General features: G+C 46.0%; 1 protein-coding gene across 2 annotated transcripts in view; it reads left to right on the forward strand.

Annotated features, from left to right (window-relative positions):
• PINX1 (PIN2 (TERF1) interacting telomerase inhibitor 1) overlaps window positions 1-24,641 on the forward strand; it is a 102,663-nt gene that overhangs the window by 6,205 nt on the left and 71,817 nt on the right. For both annotated transcript variants that reach the window (XM_077291714.1, XM_077291715.1), the window contains exons 6-7: window positions 1,363-1,455; window positions 23,144-23,223. In XM_077291714.1, the coding sequence (XP_077147829.1) occupies window positions 1,363-1,455; window positions 23,144-23,223 (173 nt within the window). The remainder of the gene's footprint in view (window positions 1-1,362; window positions 1,456-23,143; window positions 23,224-24,641) is intronic.

Below are 24,641 nucleotides of genomic sequence, written 5' to 3' on the forward strand. Positions count from 1 at the left end.
GTGTACATACATTACATTACTGATCCTGAGTTACATCCTGTATTATAATAATCTTTAATAATCTTTATTTTTGTATAGCGCTAACATATTCCGCAGCGCTTTACAGGTTGCACACATTATCGTTGCTGTCCCCGTTGGGGCTCACAATCTAAATTCCCTATCAGTAGGTCTTTGGAATGTGGGAGGAAACCGGAGTACCCGGAGGAAACCCACGCAAACACGGAGAGAACATACAAACTCTTTGCAGATATTGTCCTTAGCGGGGCTTGAACCCAGGACTCCAGCGCTGCTGTGCTATCCACTGCGCCACCGTGCTGCCCATATTATACCCCAGAGCTGCACTCACTGTTCTGCTGGTGCAGTCACTGTGTACATACATTACATTACTGATCCTGAGTTACATCCTGTATTATACTCCAGAGCTGCACTCACTATTCTGCTGGTGCAGTCACTGTGTACATACATTACATTACTGATCCTGAGTTACATCCTGTATTATACCCCAGAGCTGCACTCACTATTCTGCTGGTGCAGTCACTGTGTACATACATTACATTACTGATCCCGAGTTACATCCTGTATTATACCCCAGAGCTGCACTCACTATTCTGCTGGTGCAGTCACTGTGTACATACATTACATTACTTGTTTTGTACTGTGATTTATACTATATATATATATATATATATATATATATATATATATATATATATATATATATATACTGTTCAATGTCATATCTTATATTGGCCACTTGGTGGCAGCATTGTTACATCTTTCATTAGACTGTGCCTGCTTTATATGTGTATATATCCCCAGTAGACTGTTTCTGTGCACACATAACTGCTGAGGTCACAGCCCTTAAGATGGTCTCAGATTATGTATTAGTGTGTTTTTACACTATTTATTACACCGGTTTTTAGATCCGGTTTCAGAACCTAAAAATGAGGAGAATAAGTGGCTTAAAGTACGAAGTAAGTGCGATGAAATATCTGCACAAAAGTGACAATCTGGGCAAAGCTTGTAAAAGTACATAAAAAGGCAGAAAGCGCGTATATTAATGTTACGTTCCTTATTAAAGTGCATAAAAAGTTCTGCAAGTTTCCAATAACCTGCGACATATATCGCATCTCCGGCTCTTTTCTAACCTTGTAGGAATTAACATGTAAAAAGTTGCAATCTGCTGCAATTATATTAACTTTTTGGAAAGTCTTTGCTAAGAACGTGCCACGGATAAATCAGCAAAAATAAATGTGATTAGGCCGTTATACCGACGCATGTGCGAAGTATGTGGGCGCTGAGGGTGATGGGCGATCTCCTGGGTACAGATACTGATAATTACTTCTCTTTTTTTCTCTTAAGCTTCTTCTGATAATGAGAATAAGAAGTCTTTTAGTTTGGAAGAAAAGTCTAAGTCCTCCAAGAAGAGAGTGCACTACATGAAGTTTGCCAAAGGTGAGCGCAATAGAAAGGAATGAGGGGAATTTTTATTTTTTTATTTTTTTTTATAATCTTTAAAGTGTCTGTGCTAACACCATAAAGCTGTTAAATGTCCCGTCAGCTCTCGGGTGATTGTGTCTGCTCAGATTTGGGCCACAGCGTACAAGAAAAAGAAAAAAACACACCAGGGGGCTGTTGATAGGACTTGCACTGACTTTTATAGGTTGTGTCAGCATAAGTAGCAACAAACAGAATTCAGAATGCAGCTCTGGATGTGAGCGGAGTAAGCGGAGTGCAGTAACTATAATGGTAAAATGCTATGAATTGGAAACGGAGGGGGCGCTCTCCCAGTGTCAGGCTGTGATGTAATACCGGTGTTAGCAGACAGGGGGCGCTCTCCCAGTGTCAGGCTGTGATGTAATACCGGTGGTAGCAGACAGGGGGCGCTCTCCTGGTGTCAGGCTGTGATGTAATACCGGTGTTAGCAGACAGGGGGCGCTCTCCTGGTGTCAGGCTGTGATGTAATACCGGTGTTAGCAGACAGGGGGCGCTCTCCTGGTGTCAGGCTGTGATGTAATACCGGTGTTAGCAGACAGGGGGCGCTCTCCTGGTGTCAGGCTGTGATGTAATACCGGTGTTAGCAGACAGGGGGCGCTCTCCCAGTGTCAGGCTGTGATGTAATACCGGTGTTAGCAGACAGGGGGCGCTCTCCCGGTGTCAGGCTGTGATATACCGGTGTTAGCAGACAGGGGGCGCTCTCCCAGTGTCAGGCTGTGATGTAATACCGGTGTTAGCAGACAGGGGGCGCTCTCCCGGTGTCAGGCTGTGATGTAATACCGGTGGTAGCAGACAGGGGGCGCTCTCCTGGTGTCAGGCTGTGATGTAATACCGGTGGTAGCAGACAGGGGGCGCTCTCCTGGTGTCAGGCTGTGATGTAATACCGGTGGTAGCAGACAGGGGGCGCTCTCCCGGTGTCAGGCTATGATATACCGGTGGTATCAGACAGGGGGCGCTCTCCCGGTGTCAGGCTGTGATGTAATACCGGTGGTAGCAGACAGGGGGCGCTCTCCCGGTGTCAGGCTGTGATATACCGGTGGTAGCAGACAGGGGGCGCTCTCCCAGTGTCAGGCTGTGATATACCGGTGGTAGCAGACAGGGGGCGCTCTCCTGGTGTCAGGCGCAGGGCAGTGACTGTAATTGGCGGTCAGTGTTTTACCTCTGTGGCGTGTTAAGTATTTGGAGGTCGGAGGGGTTTGGGGTGTGATGGGGGAGCGGAGTTGCCCCCCGCCACCTTTCTATCATTCCATTAAGATGTGCATCGGGAGGCACTGCAGGGGTAATTATGGGGGAAGGTAATTATGCAGCTCCGGTGTGTTTGGCCCCGGGTTCCCCTGACAAGTGCGCTAAATACAGAAGCAATGATACAATTATCCCCCTAATAATTATAGCTCGTACTGAGGAGGCTGCTGCATGTGTGACGGCTGGCTGACTGATATATAATATTCTGCTGTATATACCGGGAACTAATAAATTTTATATTTGCTGTGTATACAGGGGACCAATATACCATACACACTGCTCAAAAAATAAAGGGAACACTTAAACAACAGAATCTAACTCCAAGAAAATCAAATCTCTGTGAAATCGAACTGTCCACTTAGGAAGCAACACTGATTGACAATCAATTTCACCTGCTGTTGTTCAAATGGAATAGACAACAGATGGAAATTATTGGCAATTATCAAGACCCCCTCAATAAAGGAGTGGTTCTGCAGGTGGGGACCACAGACCACATCTCAGTACCAATGCTTTCCGGCTGATGTTTTGGTCACTTTTGAATGTTGGTTGCGCTTTCACACTCGTGGTAGCATGAGACGGACTCTACAATCCACACAAGTGGCTCAGGTAGTGCAGCTCATCCAGGATGGCACATCAATGCGAGCTGTGGCAAGATTTGCTGTGTCTGTCAGTGTAGTGTCCAGAGGCTGGAGGCGCTACCAGGAGACAGGCCAGTATACCAGGAGATGTGGAGGGGGCCGTAGGAGGGCAACAACCCAGCAGCAGGACCGCTACCTCAGCCTTTGTGCAAGGAGAAAAAGGAGGAGCACTGCTAGAACCCTGCAAAATGACCTCCAGCAGGCCACAAATGTGCATGTGTCTGCACAAACGGAGAGAAACCGACTCCATGAGGATGGTCTGAGTGCCCGATGTCCACAGATGGGGTTGTACTCACAGCCCAACACCGTGCAGGACACTTGGCATTTGCCACAGAACACCAGGATTGGCAAATTCACCACTGGCGCCCTGTGCTCTTCACAGATGAAAGCAGGTTCACACTGAGCACATGTGACAGACGTGACAGAGTCTGGAGACGCAGTGGAGAGCGACCTGCTGCCTGCAACATCCTTCAGCATGACCGCTTTGGCAGTGGGTCAGTAATGGTGTGGGGTGGCATTTCTTTGGAGGGCCGCACAGCCCTCCATGTGCTCGCCAGAGGTAGCCTGACTGCCATTAGGTACCGAGATGAGATCCTCAGACCCCTTGTGAGACCATATGCTGGTGCGGTTGGCCCTGGGTTCCTCCTATTGCAGGACAATGCCAGACCTCATGTGGCTGGAGTGTGTCAGCAGTTCCTGCAAGATGAAGGCATTGAAGCTATGGACTGGCCCGCCCATTCCCCAGACCTGAATCCGACTGAACACATCTGGGACATCATGTCTCGCACCATCCACCAACGTCACGTTGCAGCACAGACTGCCCAGGAGTTGGCGGATGCTTTAGTCCAGGTCTGGGAGGAGATCCCTCAGGAGGCCATCCGCCGCCTCATCAGGAGCATGCCCAGGTGTTGTAGGGAGATCATAAAGGCACGTGGAGGTCACACACACTACTGAGCATCTTTTCCATGTCATGAGGCATTTCCACTGAAGTTGGATCAGCCTGTAATTTGATTTTCCACTTTGATTTTGAGCATCATTCCAACTCCAGACCTCCGTGGGATATTAGTTGTAAGTTACATTGATAATTGTTTTGTTTCATTGTTCAGAACACATTCCACTATGTAATGAATAAAGATTTACAACTGGAATATTTCATTCAGTGATGTCTAGGATGTGGGATTTTAGTGTTCCCTTTATTTTTTTGAGCAGTGTATTTTCTGTGTATACAGGGGACTAATATACAGTATATCTGCTTTACAGACAAGTAACTAATATGCCGTGTATCTGCTGTACATACCATGCAGTAACATAACGTATATCTGCTGTATATACAGGGGACAAATATACCTTATATCTTCTGTACATACCAGGGACTACCGTGTATTAACTGTATGAACTGTATGTACCAGGGACTAATAAACTGTAAATCTGCTGTATACATCGGGGAGTAATAGATCGTATATATGCTCTCTGCACTGGGTAGTAATACAACAGTTATACGGTATATATTGGCCCCCCCGTCAACAACTGTATTCTACTTGCCCCGTTGCAGTAACACTGTTCTCCCACTATGCAGGGAAATATGCAGATATTCAGATAACCGTAATTACACAGTTCAGCAATCTGTATCACACATAATAGGATTTTCTACAGAGCTCTATAGACTGGATCACAGGATTAGATACACATTTCATCAGTAATTACTGTGATCTGAGTGGAACGGTCATGTCATTGCAGAGCTCAGATTACAGTAACAAGCGGTATGTGATCCCCAGGTCCAAGTACCATCGCTGTGGCTGTGACTTCATCCAGAGGTGTGTACATATCATTGGAGGAGATCACCACCGCAGCCCTGGTGCCCAGAACTGTAGAGCACTCACCAGTAATTACTGTGATCTGAGTGGAACAGTCATGTCAATGCAGAGCTCCGATTACAGTAACAAGCGGTAAGCGATCCTCAGGTCCAGGTACCATCGCTGTGGCTTCATCCAGAGGTGTGTACCCCCCCCACATCCGTGAACTGGGCACGCCAAGGGCTGACGGCACATCTTGGTTACTTGTCGTTATTTTGCAAGATGGGAGTACTCTGATAATTACGATTTTCCTACACAATACATGACGACCCAGGAAAGGAAGTGATCGGTGCTTTTATTATGGGACACGCTTATTCTCTGTTAGTGAACGGAAACACTTGCTTGGATTCGGAGGCTGGGTATACTATGCATGTGACCCTATAAAACATTATCTTTGGGGTGGAGTTGTGCCTCGCTAGCACATAGTTCACAGTTCTGTGCAGGTGGTGCAGCCACACTGTGATGTGGAGGTGCCAGTGTGCGGCGTCCTCCGGTGAGAGGTGTCGCCTGGGGTGGGGACCCTGTGTTGGTACATATGTTGTGCCTCGGTGATCAATGTTCCCATCCTGGTCCTCCGCCCTTCTGTGCTGCTTTCATAACCACAGGAAGAAAACCAGTCTGTCGCCCCGGTGGCTGCCCTGGTGCCTCTGTGGGTCAGGAGTTCAGGGACGTTGGCGTATATAACGTGTGTGTGCAGCGCCCCGGGCCGCGATCCGGCATCCACTGCTCCAATAAGGATTTAATACCTAGGTACAGGGGCCGCGGGAGCCTCCTTCACTTCCTAATATTCACCTTTGTGTGAAATTTCTGCCTTCGGGTGTTTAGGATTGAATTTGGGAGCAGGAAATAATTATATGGTGTTAGACCCGAGTCGCACAGATCTGTCTGGCTAATAGGTGGGTGGATACGGTGATGCCGAGAGGAGACTTGATTGGCATGTCAGGTTTCGGGGATTAGGGGAGAGTCCGTGGTTTACCTCTTATGTCAGGTTTCCTTAAAGGAACAGCTCGTGCCTGTGTGGCTAATATAGCTGTCCTGGAGGAAGGAGAGATCCCTCTGGGGTCAGGACCTACGTGATCGTGGCCAGATGCCGGATCGGTGCACAGTTCTGGCATCAGTTGTGTCCGGCACAGGCTTTTCTGGTTTCGGGATGCCGTTGTCCACCCTTGTAGTTGATTCCCTTTCCCCGGAGTTTAGCACCGAGTCTCCACCGCTTCTCCCGGTGTCTTTGTTATTGTCTGCAGCGTTGACATCATGTCGACAGAGCTGCAGCCAATCTGTAAGCTGCCGAGCTCAGTAATTGGCTGCAGCGCTGTCAAAGTCTGCAGTGGTGAGTAAACTGCAGTCTTTGGGTATTCTAAAACAAAAAAAAAACTGCAGCAGTGAAAAGTTGTCAAACTGACCAGTCACAACTCAGCGTAGGGCTACATTCACACGCAGCGTTTGTATTTTTTTTCAGCATCCAAAACCTGCTTTCTAGGCAGTAAAATCACTGCGTTCAAAATGTCCTTTTTTTTTCTGCCTTTTTCGCTGTTTTTTGGGTGCCAATTACAAGTGCTTTGTCTATGCTACATGTATTATTTACTTGAAAAAAAAAACAAAAAACTTTTTTTCAGCGTTTTTTACCCTTTTGCAGATTTAGGTAAAAAAAAACTATTGCAAGTCAGTCCAGAAAAACAAGTGTGTGCACGAGATCTGAAGTGTCAGCGCTTTAGCTTGTACCATAAGGAAAAAGGGGAAAAAAAAAAAAAGCAACAAAAAAATAAAACCGCTCTGCATGTGAACACAGCTTTACAAATACCTGTGACAAGTATTCAGTCTACAAGTTTTCGGCTTCTGGATGTTGCCATTCACTGACTGCAAGCAGAGAGCTATAGTCCTATACAGCTATTTTTATGGCGGCTGTTGCAGTGGCCACCGCTACACCGGGGCCGACCCTCTGCTCCCGCCAGCGACCAAGTATGCACTGGTGCACGGATTCTGATGCCGACACCTTCGTGTGATCCATGGATCCAGAAATTCTACATTTTATATATTTATTATTTTGGTTTTTTTTCCCCTCCTGCAATATTTGAGCATTTGTGTCAGTGGAATGTGTGCGACTCGTACGTGAGTGCTGGGACGGACGCTTGTTTGTGTTACCAGCCTCCAGTTCCTTCCCGACACCGAATCAGGACTTTGATGAGGAAGTCCATATAGGGTGGAAGGCGAGCGTCCTTTTTGATGTTGACTTGAGAAAATTTCAAACAAAAATTGGAATTTCATCTCTAGAAAAGCCATTTATCTCTACTTCCTCCCTCTCGGGGCCCCTTGGGGCATGTTCACCCTTGGAGAAGGATCGCAGTGACCTCTATATAGCTGTGTTTTTAGATATATGTAGCACTTTTCTGCCCTAATAATAAGACGGGTCATATGTATCTTTACATTAAAGGAGTACTTTGCTCCGGGAAATCCTTACTTGTTAAAATAAGTATGTCTGTGCTCGGGCCTCCGGCTAGGAAGTGTTCAGCTTCCCTGCAGGTGAAATTAAGCATTACACTGTCCATTGAATTCAGTGGCTTGCCACAGGGTTCCACTTTAACCAATGATATAGGTATCCTGAATAGTCGATCCTCCAATATTTGATGTGGCGGCTGTTGTTGCGGCGGCTGTTGTTGCGGCGGCTGTTGTTGCGGCGGCTGTTGTTGCGGCGGCTGTTGTTGCGGCCGCTGTTGTTGCGGCCGCTGTTGTTGCGGCCGCTGTTGTTGCGGCCGCTGTTGTTGCGGCCGCTGTTGTTGCGGCCGCTGTTGTTGCGGCCGCTGTTGTTGCGGCCGCTGTTGTTGCGGCCGCTGTTGTTGCGGCCGCTGTTTCTATACAGATTTAGCCACATGATAATATATACACTACTCGACATTGATTTCCTGGTACTTACAGCCTCAACTGAAAGCTGTTAATGGGGCAAATCATCAAGATCCACTGCTGTCAGCTACTGTGTAATCGCCTTTCAATGACCTCTAACTTGGGCTCAGCGGGAGACAAGTCTGGAGACGCTGCAGCCATGGGAGCAGGTTTAGGTAACATGAGGTCCTGTGTTGTCGTGTTGCTCTTGGGACACATTGGAGAAATGGCCACACCGACTCAATGTAACACCGTACTGTTGGTGCACCTAGAGGGGTCCGAACCCCGTACATTATGCCACCCCATGCCATAATCCCTGGAGTGTGACTGATGATGTTACCTTGTGAAGACCTCTTCTTTAACCACATGCCACCACTCTCATGATGCAGAGCAAGACGGCAATGGAGATCTATCCTCTTCAGCAATGAGTCTGGCTTTTCTCTGGGGCAATTTTCGGCTATCATGCGTCCAAGAGAAAAAGGACGGACCTCCATTCCATTCTACTCTGCCATATTGCTCTGCGCCATGATGGCATGTGAGAGTGGTGGGGTGAGGTTAGTGAAGAGGTCTTCACCATGGAACATCACATCGATCCTAATCATGGGAATATGGTGTGCGATGGCATAACGTACGGTGGGCAAACCCCTCTAGTCTTCATTCCAGGTACATAAGTATGCAAGTAGTATGTAATTATGTAGAGTTGCATTATTAATTTTTTATGAATGCTCATGCCACCTGCGGCTTGGTGTCCGGGATGGTGCGTGCCAGCCTCCCTTATTCATTCATCTCATGCAGTGTAGGGCTATAATTTATGGCTCGCTCGTTTCTATATATTTTGCACGGTTTCCTTTAACACTTTTATGTTTATTGCTCATTCTGACGGTATGTAAATGTCATTAAATGGTATGAATTACATAGATTTCGTGTTATTTATGACCTTAGTTGTGTAATTGACATATAATTAATGTTATGTGAACTGGCATTGCTTCACGGCTCCAGCGAGGAGATGAAGCGTTGCTTTGTCCCCGTCTTTTGAAGATTGCTTTCCTATTTGATTCCCTTGAAGGGTCTTTCAGGGACTACGTATGACCGTGGGATCAGAGTTTGTAGTCTATTTCCTGGACCTTTTGTAATGCCTCAATTACCCTGCGGGGGTGCTACAGGGAAATTGAATACTTAAAGGGTTATTTCCATCTCCAAGATCCTATCCCAATATGTAGTAGGTGTAGTAATAATAATCGTATTAGCTAATACCTCCTATTAGAAATTTAGTATAGTTCTTCTGATTCGCTATGCCACTTAACCCATGAGCATGCATGGTAGTAGCTTAGGTATCCATGGTTACGACCACTAACAACTAACTGTCACTGAGTGGATACCTAAGCTACTTCAATGCCCTACACATGGGGTAAGTGACATAGCAAATCAGAAGAACTATACTAATTTCTATTTTGTGTTATTTGCTATTATTATTTATTATAGCACCTGCTACATATTGGAATATGATCTTGGAGATTGGAATACACCTTTAATGCCAGGTTTCACAAATTATAGCTGATTGTGGGGTCTTAATCTATGCAGTTTGTATATGGAATCTGTTGGAGGCATGCATTTTACACTGGATGGTTGTCGTACTCATTAGCCCTCATACCAGGCCTTATTTAGTGCAGAACATCTGACCTGTCATTACAGTGATATTTATGTGGGTCATTGCAGTAATTAGTAGAACAGCTGTTGTGCCGTCTAAAGCTGTTCTTCCTTAAATGCAAACCTGTCGTTGAAATTAGAGGATAAAAAAACCTGCTGCGTTGCCTGGTGTGACCCTCGTGGATCGAGCACTATCTCATTGTTCTCGAAGCTCTTGACCCATGAGCAGTTGGGAATCACAGAGGACCTAGATGTCGGACGGCAACTTAGAAGTGTAGTGAAGAAGACTGTGAAGAAGTCGGAGACTCGGCGAACGAAGACCAATGGAACAGGGGGAGTATAACGGCTAGGCAGAGAAGATCAGGTGACGTGGTTTGGAAGTGGGTATGTCAGAGTCCTGAGAAACGTAGACCAGCGATGTACCAAAACTGGGAAGGCCCTGAGACTCACTGTAGATATATCCGAGCCCGACGGAGAAGCAGAATTGGATATCTCAGGAGACTCGCCAAAGATGTAACGAGCTGTCCACATGCTGTCTCCCCTGTTATGACCTGGTGGTTAAGGAGCAACACTGATATGACCTGGTGGTTAAAGAGCAACATGGGACAAGCTCTGAGGAGGTGGTATCTTTACTAACCGCAGACCCTAATCCTAACACCAACACTAGAAATAGCCGTGGGATGTTCCTGTCACTCCCTAGACACCTCGTCACAGCCTGAGAACTAACTACCCCTAAAGATGGAAACAGAAAGCTATCTTGCTTCAGAGAAAACCACAAAAGGAAAGATAGCCCCCCACAAATATTGACTGTGAGTGGAGAGGGAAATGACGTACACAGAAATGAAAACAGATTTTAGCAAAGGAGGCCAATACTAATCTAGATAGACAGAATAGGAAATGATACTGTGCGGTAAGTATTAAAAACTAAAAATCCACGCAGAGTTTACAAAAATGATCTCCACACCGACTCACGGTGTGGAGGGCAAATCTGCTTCCCCAGAGCTTCCAGCTAGCCTGAATATAGCATAATGACAAGCTGGACAAAAAGAAACATAACATGAGCTGAGCAGTAAAGTCCACAGCAAATGGACAACCCAAAGAACTAGCAAGAACTTATCTTTTGCTGAACTGGACAGGCCATCAGAGAAATCCAAGGAGAGATCTGAATCCAACCCAGAAACATTGACAGCTGGCATGAACTGAAGACCAGAGCCAGGTTGAATAGCAAAGCCAGGAGAGACGATCAGTGAAAGCAGCTGCTACAGCTAAACTCAAGGAGCAGCAGTTCCACTCGAAACCACCAGAGGGAGCCCAAGGGCAGAACTCACAAAAGTACCATTCACAACCACAGGAGGGAGCCCAAGAACGGAATTCACAACACTCCCCCATACTAACACCATCCAACACCCAAGACTTCCAACGCCCAAAACTAGAAGAGTTGAAAGTGACTTTGTGCTGATAAGAATTATTTTTCTGTCCATGGATAAGTTCTACTCAAAATTAAGACCTCTGATACTTTTATTCTGACTTTATTACATATTTGTGCCCGTAGAAGAACTTCCTTGAAACATCAGAAGTAATTGGTGAAGGTCCATAACCTAAGACGCCACTAAGGACACCATTCTTCTTTTTCAGTAGCCAGCTCCACTCGGATTTCCGGGATGAGAAATATTCTTACCAACAGTCCCATTGTTTTCAGTGGGTTATGATCTTCTTTTGCATAAGGCCGAGTAGATTTGGGAATGGCACCCCAATAGCTATGGATTATCTAGGGCACGTAAACCAAACTCGTCAGCTACACGGTTTTCTCGGGAAGACCAACTTTCTATATACCTCCGGCTTGCTTTCCCACGCGAAGAATTTCAATAGAAAGCCCTGAAGTTACCTTTCTGGTGGACTCGAGCCATCGTGGGTGAATTTCAAGTGGATGGCCTTGGTATAACGCTACCGCAAATTGATGGAATATGGCTCCCATCGGCAAGGTCAGCTGTTTGCTGAGGACGCCGAGAATGGAACCTGCGACTATCGGCAATGTCTTGAAAAAACATGTTAATTCTTACCAATATCTCTTGGGATTCCTTGAGGATTGGAAGACGCTTCTGTTGGCCAAAGAAGAAAGTATTCTAGTATTTGAATTCAACCTCAAAAGACTATTTAGCCATATCACTGTAGTTCTACATGTCAAACACCCTATGAGGTTTTCGAGGGATTTTTTTGGTCTTGCTCGTCCATGTGGAGGTGCATCATGGGCCATGGTAAGTCTATAGGTGCAGTTATTATAGATCCCAAATACAGTTGTGCATAAGAGTCTCGTAGATCCCAAAAATGATCCCCCAAGGGTTGCTTCATGAAGATTGGTTAATTTATAATTGGTTAATTAAAACTAACCTAAACCAAATACGGAATCTGGCATCGCGACCCAACTAAACGGGATATCCAAGATGTGTGCGAAGCTCAATGCTGTAATCTGCTGATTCGGTGGATTGGGTAATTGCACATTTAATGAAGATGTTTTAGGATTGCTGTAGCTGTAATTACACCAAGGAGGACGGAAGCGCATTTTAACATAGGAATTTCGGGAAGACTTCAGGATTCATGCCAAATGGTGACTTGACTCACTTCCTCTGTCTCCCGCCCTGGCTGCTGTGTGATGTATACCAGCTTTCAGAGGAAAGGTGTAAGCAGTCGCTGATACGGTCACCACTAAATGGAATCTGAATAACGTCACCGCCTCAGAGCAGAGTTTTGAATCTGATGTTGCTGACAATGTCTTGGAAATTGTGGGAACCGTACCTGTTCTTGCATATGTATTATGAGACGTCCATGGTGCTGAGATGTCTCCTACTTTCAGAATTCCGAACAGCTTTTTCCTTGGTTGCATAATCATTGTCATTTTTCAACACATTGCAAAATCTGTGTGCGATAAGTAGGGCCATTTCCCAAATTCTGTAACATTTAGATGACACATTATGTGGGCTCAGTGGCCAGTCATGGGCCAAATCAGTGCTGTCACAATCCATTTTTGGATTTGTGGCAGCTCTGGTTCAACTATGTTTTAAATGTAGCTTTTATTCTTTCAGGCCAGCAGGGGTTAATGTCAATTTCCTCTGCTGGCAGCCTGCTGCATCTGCAGAATTGCTAGGTCAGCTGATGTGGGTGGTGATCACTCCCACCATCCTTTAAATGGTCACTTGATGAATCAGCTGACTGTTGGTGATAGTTATTCTATGGAGACCAGCTGTGCAGTTGCAGTGCTCTGGTTTCAGCTACTTCTGGAGCTAGGAGTCCTGTTTCTGTGTTCTCTGCGGTGTGGAGCTTGGTAGCGTAGTCTGGAAGCCAAGTGTGGTGTTTTTACCTTGTCTGTCTCGTGCTTGTCACCACTCTTTGTGTTGTACCATCTGCAGTGGTGAGGCTAGCGCCCTTGTCGTCCAGTTCACTAGCCAGGGCAGTGCGAGGTGACAGCGAGGGACGAGGTTCGTGGCGGGGGGAAGGACCCGCTTAGGGCGTTAGGGGACTGGAGGGACAGGCTCAGGTTGGAGCTCATTAGGTGTCCATCCCTCATTCTCTATCGGTAGCTGCTCAGTAGGGAAGTTTGGGTTCATCGTGTTCGACCGAATTTTAGTCCAAAATTTGATTTTAGGTACTAGAACTGTATCCGAACTTGAATCTGAACCCCGTAGAAATCAAAGGTGACCCAACTTTTGGAGCTGGAAAATTTCTTTGTCTCTCACTCTCGAACAGTAAAACAGACATCCAGGCGAAATCACCAGTACGAACCCAGAATTTTGCAGTAGAGTTGGCAAGAAAGTATCCAGAAGTGGTCAGAGCTCCTGCATGAGAGCAACATAGAGCGATGTACAGTCTCAGGCATATCGAGCCCATACCCTGCTCTGTGATCATGAATTACCGAGCATCTCTGCTTCCTGAATAGTATTTTGAATGGTCAGTGTAGGGATCTCCGGATTCGCACCCACCCACCAGGATAAAAACTTTGAAAAGTTTAGGAAATCTTGTTGGACATTGGTTATGTCCAAATGGCTTCACCTGACTATGGACTTGAAAGGACTAAAGAATCATTTTGGCTGACTGCACGTTCCCCAGCCTCTCTTGAAAGTGTGACCTTTCAGGCTGGCTGATTACTCTGAACATTTCTGGTCCTCTTACTGCAATTTTAGAGTAAACTATGGTTTAGAACGGGTTGTAGTCGCATCTATTCACGTCACCGTAGACCAGATATGATGTGTGCTTCCTGCCAAAATTGTTGGCATCTGCTTGGGGGGGAAAAAAAAGTCCAGCATTATAAGAAAATTGATGAAAGAACAAGATGGTGCGGCAAAAATTTTTTATTTTGCCTTTTTTTTTGCATGCTCCTTTTTTTAAAAAAAATGGGTAAAACTTAGATAAATTAGCAACAAGGCGAGTTCTTCAGTCCATGATTGAACCTCGGCATCCTGAAAACCACCTCATTTAGTGCACAGCAGAATCAGATCTCACAGTTGGTTTTTCTCATGTAAATCCACAAGATAATATTTACTTAAAAGGTGTACGATAAAAGCGAAAAGTGCACTTCACCCAATTTTCAGCAAACAGGACTCAATGTGGATTTAGGGCTGAAGCCTCCGAGACACTTTAGAGGCGACGCTCAGAAGTTCCGACCCGGGAGCAAATCGTTCTCAGAAACTGTCTGGCAAGTTGACAGCTTTTGCCCTGGCACTAGTTATATTCCAACGAGATGGGGAATCGTTATTTCGGGATAACTGGACCATAAACTATGTGGTTACACAAAACAGCAAGAGTCGAGAAGATGATCTGTATGGAGGGAATACCCATAATGTACGGTGAGCGCTATGACACTGAAGAAGGAATATAATGGCACAGATCAAGATTGTTCCTCCGTACCGGTCTGGGGGTCACATTCGAGCTGAACTCTCCGAAATGGTTCCTGCTGTTTTAGTAAACTAACCAAAAATGAACAGTACAAGGAACTTTGCAATTTATCTTCTCAGAGAAATCTGAGTCTTTCTCCACATGAACTCCTCACTTCTTCTTGTTTAAACAAGACAGCCAGATCACTGAGGGATCAGATTACTACTGCCTGTCGAATTTTATGGGGGGAGAGAGAGAGGAGCAGAGTGAGACATACACAGTGCTTCTTTTTAGTAAGTGTTGTATCTCAACCAAGAGCTGGGTTAATAGCTACACTGCTCAGTCCTTCTTTATAATGTCTTCCCATGTTGCTGATTTCTAGTAGGTGTTGATCTCGCACAAGTTCAGGATTCGCAGCTACGCTGCTCAATATGTCCTCAATGCTGCTGCTTCTGAACACTCATAGGCTATGTGCACACGTTGCGGATTTCCTGCAGATCCGCTGCGTTTTTTCCACACAAACACTTCAGATCCACATGTGATTTACAGTACAATGTAAATCAGTGGGGGAAAAAATGCTTTGCTAATGGTGCGACCGCTCTCCAGGGGCTCCGGGATACAATGACGGAAGGTATCCCTCCGCCGCTGTAAGTACAGACTAGTTCATACTGTCACTTGCGGCACAGCTGCGTGGGAAAATTCTTATGCAGCAGTGGCGTAAAGTGAGAGCAATTAACTCATTGAAGCCTCAGTGATAACACTGCAGGAGCCGTTGTCTCCTGTCAGTGTGTCACTAGATGCCTATAGAGCTGTCACATTTCCTGATGTCACAGCTCTATAGGGGAGATCCTTGTGGGACACTTGTTATTAATTGGACTGCGTCGGACAGGAAGTATACGGTTGGTTTATTTTTTTATTTTTAGCAGGCGATCGATGGCTTCGTGGAATTAGGCGTGGTTGTAAGTATGGTGAAATTAAGAATATTTAAAATACTTTATTCTGGCTGTGTGTTTATTTAACTCTTTCACTACTATAGGATTAGTAATGGATAGGTATCTTATTGCCGCCTCTCCATTACTGACCAGGCTTGATGTCACCTTACAATACAAAGGTGACATTAACCCCTTATTACCCCATATGCCACCGCTACAGGGGAGTGGGAAGAGAGGGGATAAGTGCTGGAATTGGCACATCTTACAGATGTCCATTTTCTGGGGCGGCTGGGAGCTGGTGTTTGTAGCCGGGGGGGGGTGAACAATATCCATGGCCCCTTCCTAGGCTATGAATATCAGCCCGCAGCCTTTCTGGCTATAAATTATAGGGGGACCACATGTAATTTTTTTTGGGGGGGTCCCCCTATTTTAATAGCCAGTAAAGGCTGAATATACAGCTCTGGGCTGAGATTCATAGTCTGGGAAGCTCGATGGGTATTATCCACTTCCCAGGCTACTAACATCGTCCCCCAGTCGCTGGCTTTCCCTCTCTGGACTTGAAAATTGCGCGGGAGCCCACACAATATTTTTTTTTGCATAATTTTTTTTATTTTTAATTAAACTGATATTGCCTTTAAGGCCAGGGTCACACTTGTGAGAAACTTGCACGTGTCTCGCACCTCAATACCCGGCGCTGCCACCGGCACTCGGACCGGAGTGTTCTTCAATGGAGCATGTAAATGAAGAGGTTGGACAAGAAATGACATCAAAATTCTTTTTCTTTTTTTTGTTCAATAATAGATCTTTATTTAGCTTTCAAAAACGCATACAAATCGGGATGAAAAAACAAAAAAAAAAAGCATCAAATCCGCACCAAAAACGCGTGGATTTTTAGCTGTGTTTTCTGGCAAGAGATGCAGATTCTGTGCGGAAAAATCCACAACATGTGCACATGGCTATAGAGACAGGAGATCAGGATTCCTGTGTGTGCTGTGTATGGGAGACATCGGATCAGCTAGTACTCACCCACTAGCTCAGAGAGAACTGAAAATTTAGAGGAAAAAAGTGCAGGATAGGAGTCATAAGAGATGGCGTTATTGCTCATGTATGCACAGGAGAAGTCACCTGAAATAACAGGTATCCTTTTAAAGGAAGTTACTATTTGCGACATTTATGGCATTTTGAAAGGATATCCCATTCTGGGATTGTCACTTGGAAGAATGGGGGGGTCTCTTCATTTCCACGTTTGAAGTCCCTGCATTCGTCTCTTTCTGCTTTGGTTTATGGTAGATGATGAAACAGCTGAGCACTTTGCATTTTATTTAAAAAAAAATAAAAATAATTCTCATCTGCGCTCTTTTTGGAGCACCATTAGTACTTGCCCACCTCTACGCTTCGCCTCCGACATGCCACCAGGCACCGTCAATCATGTCTGTGTTCTGAGGGCTAGGATGGCACAGCAGGCCGCGGCTCCTGCACCCCCGGCATGAGGGCCATGGATAGGGAGTAACTTCTGTACAATGAACCAGTTTTTTAAAAGAGGGGTAGTTTATTCTAATTTGCTCCATTTAAAGGGCATTTCTTTTCATGATGGTCCTGAGTGCTACAAGGCCTAAAATGCTCTGTAATTTCATTTTCAGATTTTTATAAGCATTTCATCATCTCTGTCCCCATTGGGGCTCACAGTCTAGATTCCCTGTCAGTATGTCTTTGAAGTGTGGGAGGAAAGCGGAGAAAACCCACCCGAACGTGGGGAGAACATAAAGACTACTTGCAGATGTCGTCCTCGGTGGGACCCTAGTGTTAACCACTGAGCCACCGTGCTGCCCCTATAGTCTCCTTTCACATCAGTCTTCATCCGATCACCATGCCATGCTCTGTTACTTTCACCCACTGTCTCTTTGCACTTGTCTCATGGGCACCCTGAGAAGCCTCCACATTCCACCCATTGCGTCATGTCGACGGGCAGATGTTGCAATGGGTGGATCTCTTGTATGACAAACCCTCGGATTAGGCAGAAGGTGAGGTGAGCAGCAGCTGCCATAATGACATAATTGTATAAATACTTGTATTCCCGCGGATCACACACCCCTCGGCATTCCTCCATGACCCCGACAACCTCGCCAATCACTGGTACCTTGGCTTCCTCCTCCACTCCACGAGTGTCACCCAGGAATAAATCCATCCCACCTGTTTCTTGGAGCTGCTAAAACTTTCTCGCTCATCTTAATCTCATCAGTTTGAGGAAGTTATTCTCATAATCCACCGCAAGTGATAGGTGTGACTGGGTCGAGTATATCACAACTTCCCTGGGAATGTATGTAACAAAAAAAACAAAAAACTGCACAGTGTGTGCAGAGATCCTGAGCCGAAAGCTGACCTTACGACAGAGCGGGTCATTCGTGGTATGCTACCATATCACACTCTGTGCGGTGCCGTTAGGTCTCCTGACCCCATTATAAACATACAAGCTCGACAGAGTGAGTATGAATGTTTTCCTTTTAAAGGGAAGAAAAAGGATTTATCAATTGTCATAAATATATATATTTTTTTTTTATCTGGAGTAAAAGCTACGGTTCTATTGATGAGCGAGCATGCTCGGGCGCTAAGCGAGTGACCTCCCGGCTGTTTGACAGCCACAACAAATGCAGGGATTTCCTAACAAACAGGCAATCCTTGCATGTGTTGCGGCTGTCGAAGACATGCAGGCACAGGGACTTGAACTTATTTTTCGATCACGCCAGAGTCACTCGCTTAGCACCCGAGCATGCTCGCATCATCACTACACGGTTCTCTTGATTCCCACGTTGTTGTTCTTTTGTTCTTGCGCCTCTCCGTTCACTCTATGCCGGTCCAGTTTTCTTAACAGGGACTGCCTTTCCAAACACCTCCCATAGGTATCAGTTGCAGGCCACACCCATTTGATTAAATAAATGAACTATATTTGCATACAAGGAAAAGGGGACCATGTCTCCAGAACGGAAAGGAAAATAACGTCAGATTCGGCAAGACATTGACATTTACATAAGGCGATAAGGATTACATATTGTCAAGTGACGGCTCCTATTTTTGAATATTTTAGTACAGATGATTGGACATATTGTAAGACGACAGGTTTGAGCCTTTTTTTATTTAAAATTTTTTTTTTTTTTTAAATTCAAAGACTTCTGTCTGGTGTTGGTAAGGACACCCCAATGCTCATTAGATGGTCAGATAAATACTAGACAGGTTAGGACCGTCCCGTTGGGTACACCTTGTCGCGGTTGGATGGCTTTTATGATTTATTTTTTTTATTACTTAGGTCCTTAATTACAATTTAGTGATTTACTTACAGTGGGGCAAAAAAGTATTTAGTCATTCAGCAATAGTGCAAGTTCCACCACTTAAAAAGATGAGCGGCGTCTGTAATTTACATCATAGGTAGACCTCAACTATGGGAGACAAACTGAGAAAAAAAAATCCAGAAAATCACATTGTCTGTTTTTTTTAATCATTTTATTTGCATATTATGGTGGAAAATAAGTATTTGGTCAGAAACAAAATTTCATCTCAATACTTTGTAATAAATCCTTTGTTGGCAATGACAGAGGTCAAACGTTTTCTGTAAGTCTTCACAAGGTTGCCACACACTGTTGTTGGTATGTTGGCCCATTCCTCCATGCAGATCTCCTCTAGAGCAGTGATGTTTTTGGCTTTTCACTTGGCAACACGGACTTTCAACTCCCTCCAAAGGTTTTCTATAGGGTTGAGATCTGGAGACTGGCTAGGCCACTCCAGGACCTTGAAATGCTTCTTACGAAGCCACTCCTTCGTTGCCCTGGCGGTGTGCTTTGGATCATTGTCATGTTGAAAGACCCAGCCACGTTTCATCTTCAATGCCCTTGCTGATGGAAGGAGGTTTGCACTCAAAATCTCACGATACATGGCCCCATTCATTCTTTCATGTACCCAGATCAGTCGTCCTGGTCCCTTTGCAGAGAAACAGCCCCAAAGCATGATGTTTCCACCACCATGCTTTACAGTAGGTATGGTGTTTGATGGATGCAACTCAGTATTCTTTTTCCTCCAAACACGACAAGTTGTGTTTCTACCAAACAGTTCCAGTTTGGTTTCATCAGACCATAGGACATTCTCCCAAAACTCCTCTGGATCATCCAAATGCTCTCTAGCAAACTTCAGACGGGCCCGGACATGTACTGGCTTAAGCAGTGGGACACGTCTGGCACTGCAGGATCTGAGTCCATGGTGGCGTAGTGTGTTACTTATGGTAGGCCTTGTTACATTGGTCCCAGCTCTCTGCAGTTCATTCACTAGGTCCCCCCGCGTGGTTCTGGGATTTTTGCTCACCGTTCTTGTGATCATTCTGACCCCACGGGGTGGGATTTTGCGTGGAGCCCCATATCGAGGGAGATTGTCAGTGGTCTTATATGTCTTCCATTTTCTAATTATTGCTCCCACTGTTGATTTCTTCACTCCAAGCTGGTTGGCTATTGCAGATTCAGTTTTCCCAGCCTGGTGCAGGGCTACAATTTTGTTTCTGGTGTCCTTTGACAGCTGTTTGGTCTTCACCATAGTGGAGTTTGGAGTCAGACTGTTTGAGGGTGTGCACAGGTGTCTTTTTATACTGATAACAAGTTTAAACAGGTGCCATTACTACAGGTAATGAGTGGAGGACAGAGGAGCCTCTTAAAGAAGAAGTTACAGGTCTGTGAGAGCCAGAAATCTTGATTGTTTGTTTCTGACCAAATACTTATTTTCCATCATAATATGCAAATAAAATGATAAAAAAACAGACAATGTGATTTTCTGGATTTTTTTTTCTCAGTTTGTCTCCCATAGTTGAGGTCTACCTATGATGTAAATTACAGACGCCTCTCATCTTTTTAAGTGGTGGAACTTGCACTATTGCTGACTGACTAAATACTTTTTTGCCCCACTGTATATATTCTCATTTTTGTTTTTCTCTTGGGTTTGCTCAGATGAATTGCCAAAAGTAATGGACTTATCAAAGCCAATGAAAATTGGCCAAAACCCGTAAGACGAGCATCAACCGGAACGCAGTTGCTCTTCAGATCGTCCGTACGATCGATCCGACAGCCATTGTTCAAAGACTGATTGCCCAAAATGGTCACAATCTGCCTTTTTCAGACAAAATTTATCTTTTGTGTAACTTCAGAGCCTCGTGCACGCCGCAAAGCCATACGATACGATCTCTCCGTATGCTGCCATATAGTGCTCCATCAGAGGGAGAAAATTGGGGAAAATGGAATTCGGCATCGGATTTGTGCCACATATAAGCTGGGACACAACACCATAGAAGTCTGCGGGCGTCGGATTACAGCTCTGGAGCAACAATGCAGCCAAGTGCATGAGATTGGCTACTTGGGGGCCACCTGCAATCAATCGATTCAGATTTTTTTTTTTGCACTATTGTGCGGTTGCATTTTTTATTTTTCGGGGGGTTTTCTGCCATCCCGACAGCAGTGAGTGCCGAGCCCCCGCAGAGCTGACGCTCCATTGCTCAATCCTTCGCTCAAGGTCATTTCGATGACACAAGGATTTGTGTCGGTCTCGCCCATTTTGAGAGCGGTGACTTCACCTTTCTGCTATGTTTTCCCTTAATTACTTTCCTCATTGCCCAACAGGTTTACAAAAAAAAAATCACTTAAAGCGAAGCCGTTTAGTATTATATCCAGAGGGGAAAAAAAACAACAACTCCCATCATCCACCTTAGGTGGAGAAAGTGTTATTTCTGAGGAATCGGTGCAGATTAATCCGTAGTAATTGATGAGCTTTAGCAGTGAGTAAGACGCGCGGTTGTGTGACTCCGACCCATAAACTTCATTTCCAATTACTGTTATGATCATCTCGGATTAGACGGTTTGTGCCTGGATTTGACAGGAGATGGTTACAGGGCAAGTTTTACCTTTCCCGTCGCATTCTTCGCTCTCCTTTACATGATTTAGCGTTTTTCAACATCGCTTGTTTTTACAAAATTTATTTAAAAAAAAAAAAAATCCATTTTTTTTTTTTTTTTTTGTTCATAAAAACAGCGCCACACCTGTTCACAGGCCATGTGTGGTATTAAAGCCCAGGAGAGCTAAGGTGCAGTACCGCACCCGACCTGTAGACAAGTGTGGTGCCGTTATAGTAAAACATAGCAGCCATTTTTTCCTAGCATTGTATAACCCCTTTAAATGGAACTTATCAGATGTTAGAAACCCCCAAAATACCGTTCTGGGAGTGACTTTAGAGAGGGCTGTCCCCTCTTTGAACAATAATGGGAGTTGTGAAATTTGTGGGTATGCTATAAATGTTAATTTGTCTCATTAAAAGGATTGAAGGCAGCAGAATCAGTCGTCTTCCCCCTCTGGCAGCTGAAAGTGTAGTCCCCTCTTAATTCACCAGCAGAAGGCATTCTACTGCAAAAGACTCTGCTCTTTCCCCAACAACCTGGCCAGAAAGTGTAGTCTAATGGTTGTTCTAATCACTATATATAGCGATCCGGACTGGCTGTGACAAGACTGACTGAGCTTGTGTGACCCCTGGCACTCTACTTGTAATGTGCACTGTGAACACCAGGTGGTGCTGAAAGTAAATGTCATGTGTATGGAGGAGCCAGGAGGGAAACATTGTTTGGAGAGATGTATTGGCAGTATGTCTTACTCATTGACTTCAGGTTTTTCATTCCATCCCATTGCCACCGACGTACAACCAGAGGGCAGAAATGTCACCACCACTCTGCTGACCCCATAACTGCAGAGTCCAGACCTTCTCTGGTATCAGCACAAACACTGCGCTCCCACCGGGAGCTTCATGGCCGAGCAGCTGCATGCAGCCATACCTTACTAAGCACAATGCTGAGTGTAGGATGGAGTGGTGTAAAGCCACCACCACTCAACTCTGGAGTAGATGTGTTCTGTGCAGTGACACGTCACACTTCTCAATCTGCATCTGATCGAGGAGTCCGGGTTTTGGTGATTCCAGGAGGTTGTTACCCCCGATTTGCATTGTGCCGCTGTAAAGATGGCTGAGGAGGATAATACCATGTGCTCATTATCAGGGGTCGGCATTGGGCTGTTATCAGGGTCGGCATTGGGCCCTCAGCTCCAGTGTTGGGAAATCTTAATCTTCAATACAAGATTGTTGTAGATATTTGTACCTTCACCTTTGTGGGAACAGTTTGGGGGAAAACCCTTTTCTGCTCCCCATGACTGTTCCGGGGGGAGGAGAAAATGAGCGTCCGGACATCAACCCCATCCAACAACTAGACCGGAGATTGTGAGCACGGCCCCACAAAAGTTCTTTTGGATGTAGGGGAAAAAATTACCGAAATCTTGTAGAAATCCTACCCAGAAGAGCGGGAGCCGTTATATATGCAGAGGGGCGACTCCATATTAATGTCTATGGGTGTAGTTGGAGTTCAGTTGGAGGTCAGAAAAGCTCCTGGAGGTGGGTGGGATGTGGGGGGCACATTTGCCTGTATCTCATGTGTATGGGCCACTTTAGCTGACACTTCTTGTTGCTGATTTCATGACGATCTTAGCCTGAACATTTACCATCTTTTATTTTCCCCCATTCCCTTCTCTAGGAAAGGATCTGTCTTGCCGCAGTGACACTGACCTCGCATGCATTTTTGGAAAACGAGAAAAGCTCAAGAAGTCTCGTCAGGTAATGTAGTATTTTCCAGTTGATGTCCCTTGTGTATTTCGATGAGTCCCATGTGCTGGTCCGTTCATTAGGCTGTGTCCGTCTCACACATATGCCATTATTAGTGGATAAGAGGTCCACTCTGCTGTGTGAGAGCGGCACATGCACCCACCGCAAAGTAAACCTGCTTTTGATGTACTAATCAGTCTATTTATCCAGGAACTTTCCTGATCCTCACCATATCATGCCATTCACTGTTTCAGTAGTTGGTGCCTCCTCTTCATCATTCTACCGGTATTGTTGTTACTGGAACTTCCCACGGTTCCCAGCACACGTTGCACCTGCCATTGTACAATGACTTGCATGCCCTGAGCCAAAAACGTGCATCTGTTTTACTCATGTATTGTTTGACAAATGTGAGAGCAAAAGCAGGCCAACACCAAACTGCCCCATCTCCTGGGTCAAGCTGCTCCCCCACTTCCTGTAGTGAGCTAGAAAGACTTTTCCCCACCTCCTGTAGTGAGCTGTACACTCATTTTTTAGTAGAGAGCTGGAAAGATTCTACACCACCTCAAATAGCTAGCCAGAAAGACCCTCCCCCAGCTCCTGTAGCGAGCAGGAAAGACCCTCCTCCAGCTCCTGTAGCGAGCAGGCGTGACCCTCCTCCAGCTCCTGTAGCGAGCAGGAAAGACCCTCCACTCAGCTCCTGTAGCGAGCAGGAAAGACCCTCCCCCAGTGATCAGCCGTGACCCTCCCCCAGCTCCTGTAGCGAGCAGGAAAGACCCTCCTCCAGCTCCTGTAGCGAGCAGCCGTGACCCTCCTCCAGCTCCTGTAGCGAGCAGGAAAGACCCTCCACTCAGCTCCTGTAGCGAGCAGGAAAGACCCTCCCCCAGTGATCAGCCGTGACCCTCCCCCAGCTCCTGTAGCGAGCAGGAAAGACCCTCCTCCAGCTCCTGTAGCGAGCAGCTGTGACCCTCCCCCAGCCTCTGTAGCGAGCAGGCGTGACCCTCCTCCAGCTCCTGTAGCGAGCAGCCGTGACCCTCCTCCAGCTCCTGTAGCAAGCAGCCGTGACCCTCCCCCAGCCTCTGTAGCGAGCAGGCGTGACCCTCCTCCAGCTCCTGTAGCGAGCAGGCGTGACCCTCCTCCAGCTCCTGTAGCGAGCAGGAAAGACCCTCCTCCAGCTCCTGTAGCAAGCAGGAAAGACCCTCCTCCAGCTCCTGTAGCAAGCAGGAAAGACCCTCCTCCAGCTCCTGTAGCGAGCAGGAAAGACCCTCCACTCAGCTCCTGTAGCGAGCAGGAAAGACCCTCCCCCAGTGATCAGCCGTGACCCTCCCCCAGCTCCTGTAGCGAGCAGGCGTGACCCTCCTCCAGCTCCTGTAGCGAGCAGGAAAGACCCTCCACTCAGCTCCTGTAGCGAGCAGGCGTGACCCTCCTCCAGT

Source organism: Ranitomeya variabilis, chromosome 2, assembly GCF_051348905.1.
Source record: "Ranitomeya variabilis isolate aRanVar5 chromosome 2, aRanVar5.hap1, whole genome shotgun sequence".
Lineage (NCBI taxonomy): Eukaryota > Metazoa > Chordata > Amphibia > Anura > Dendrobatidae > Ranitomeya > Ranitomeya variabilis.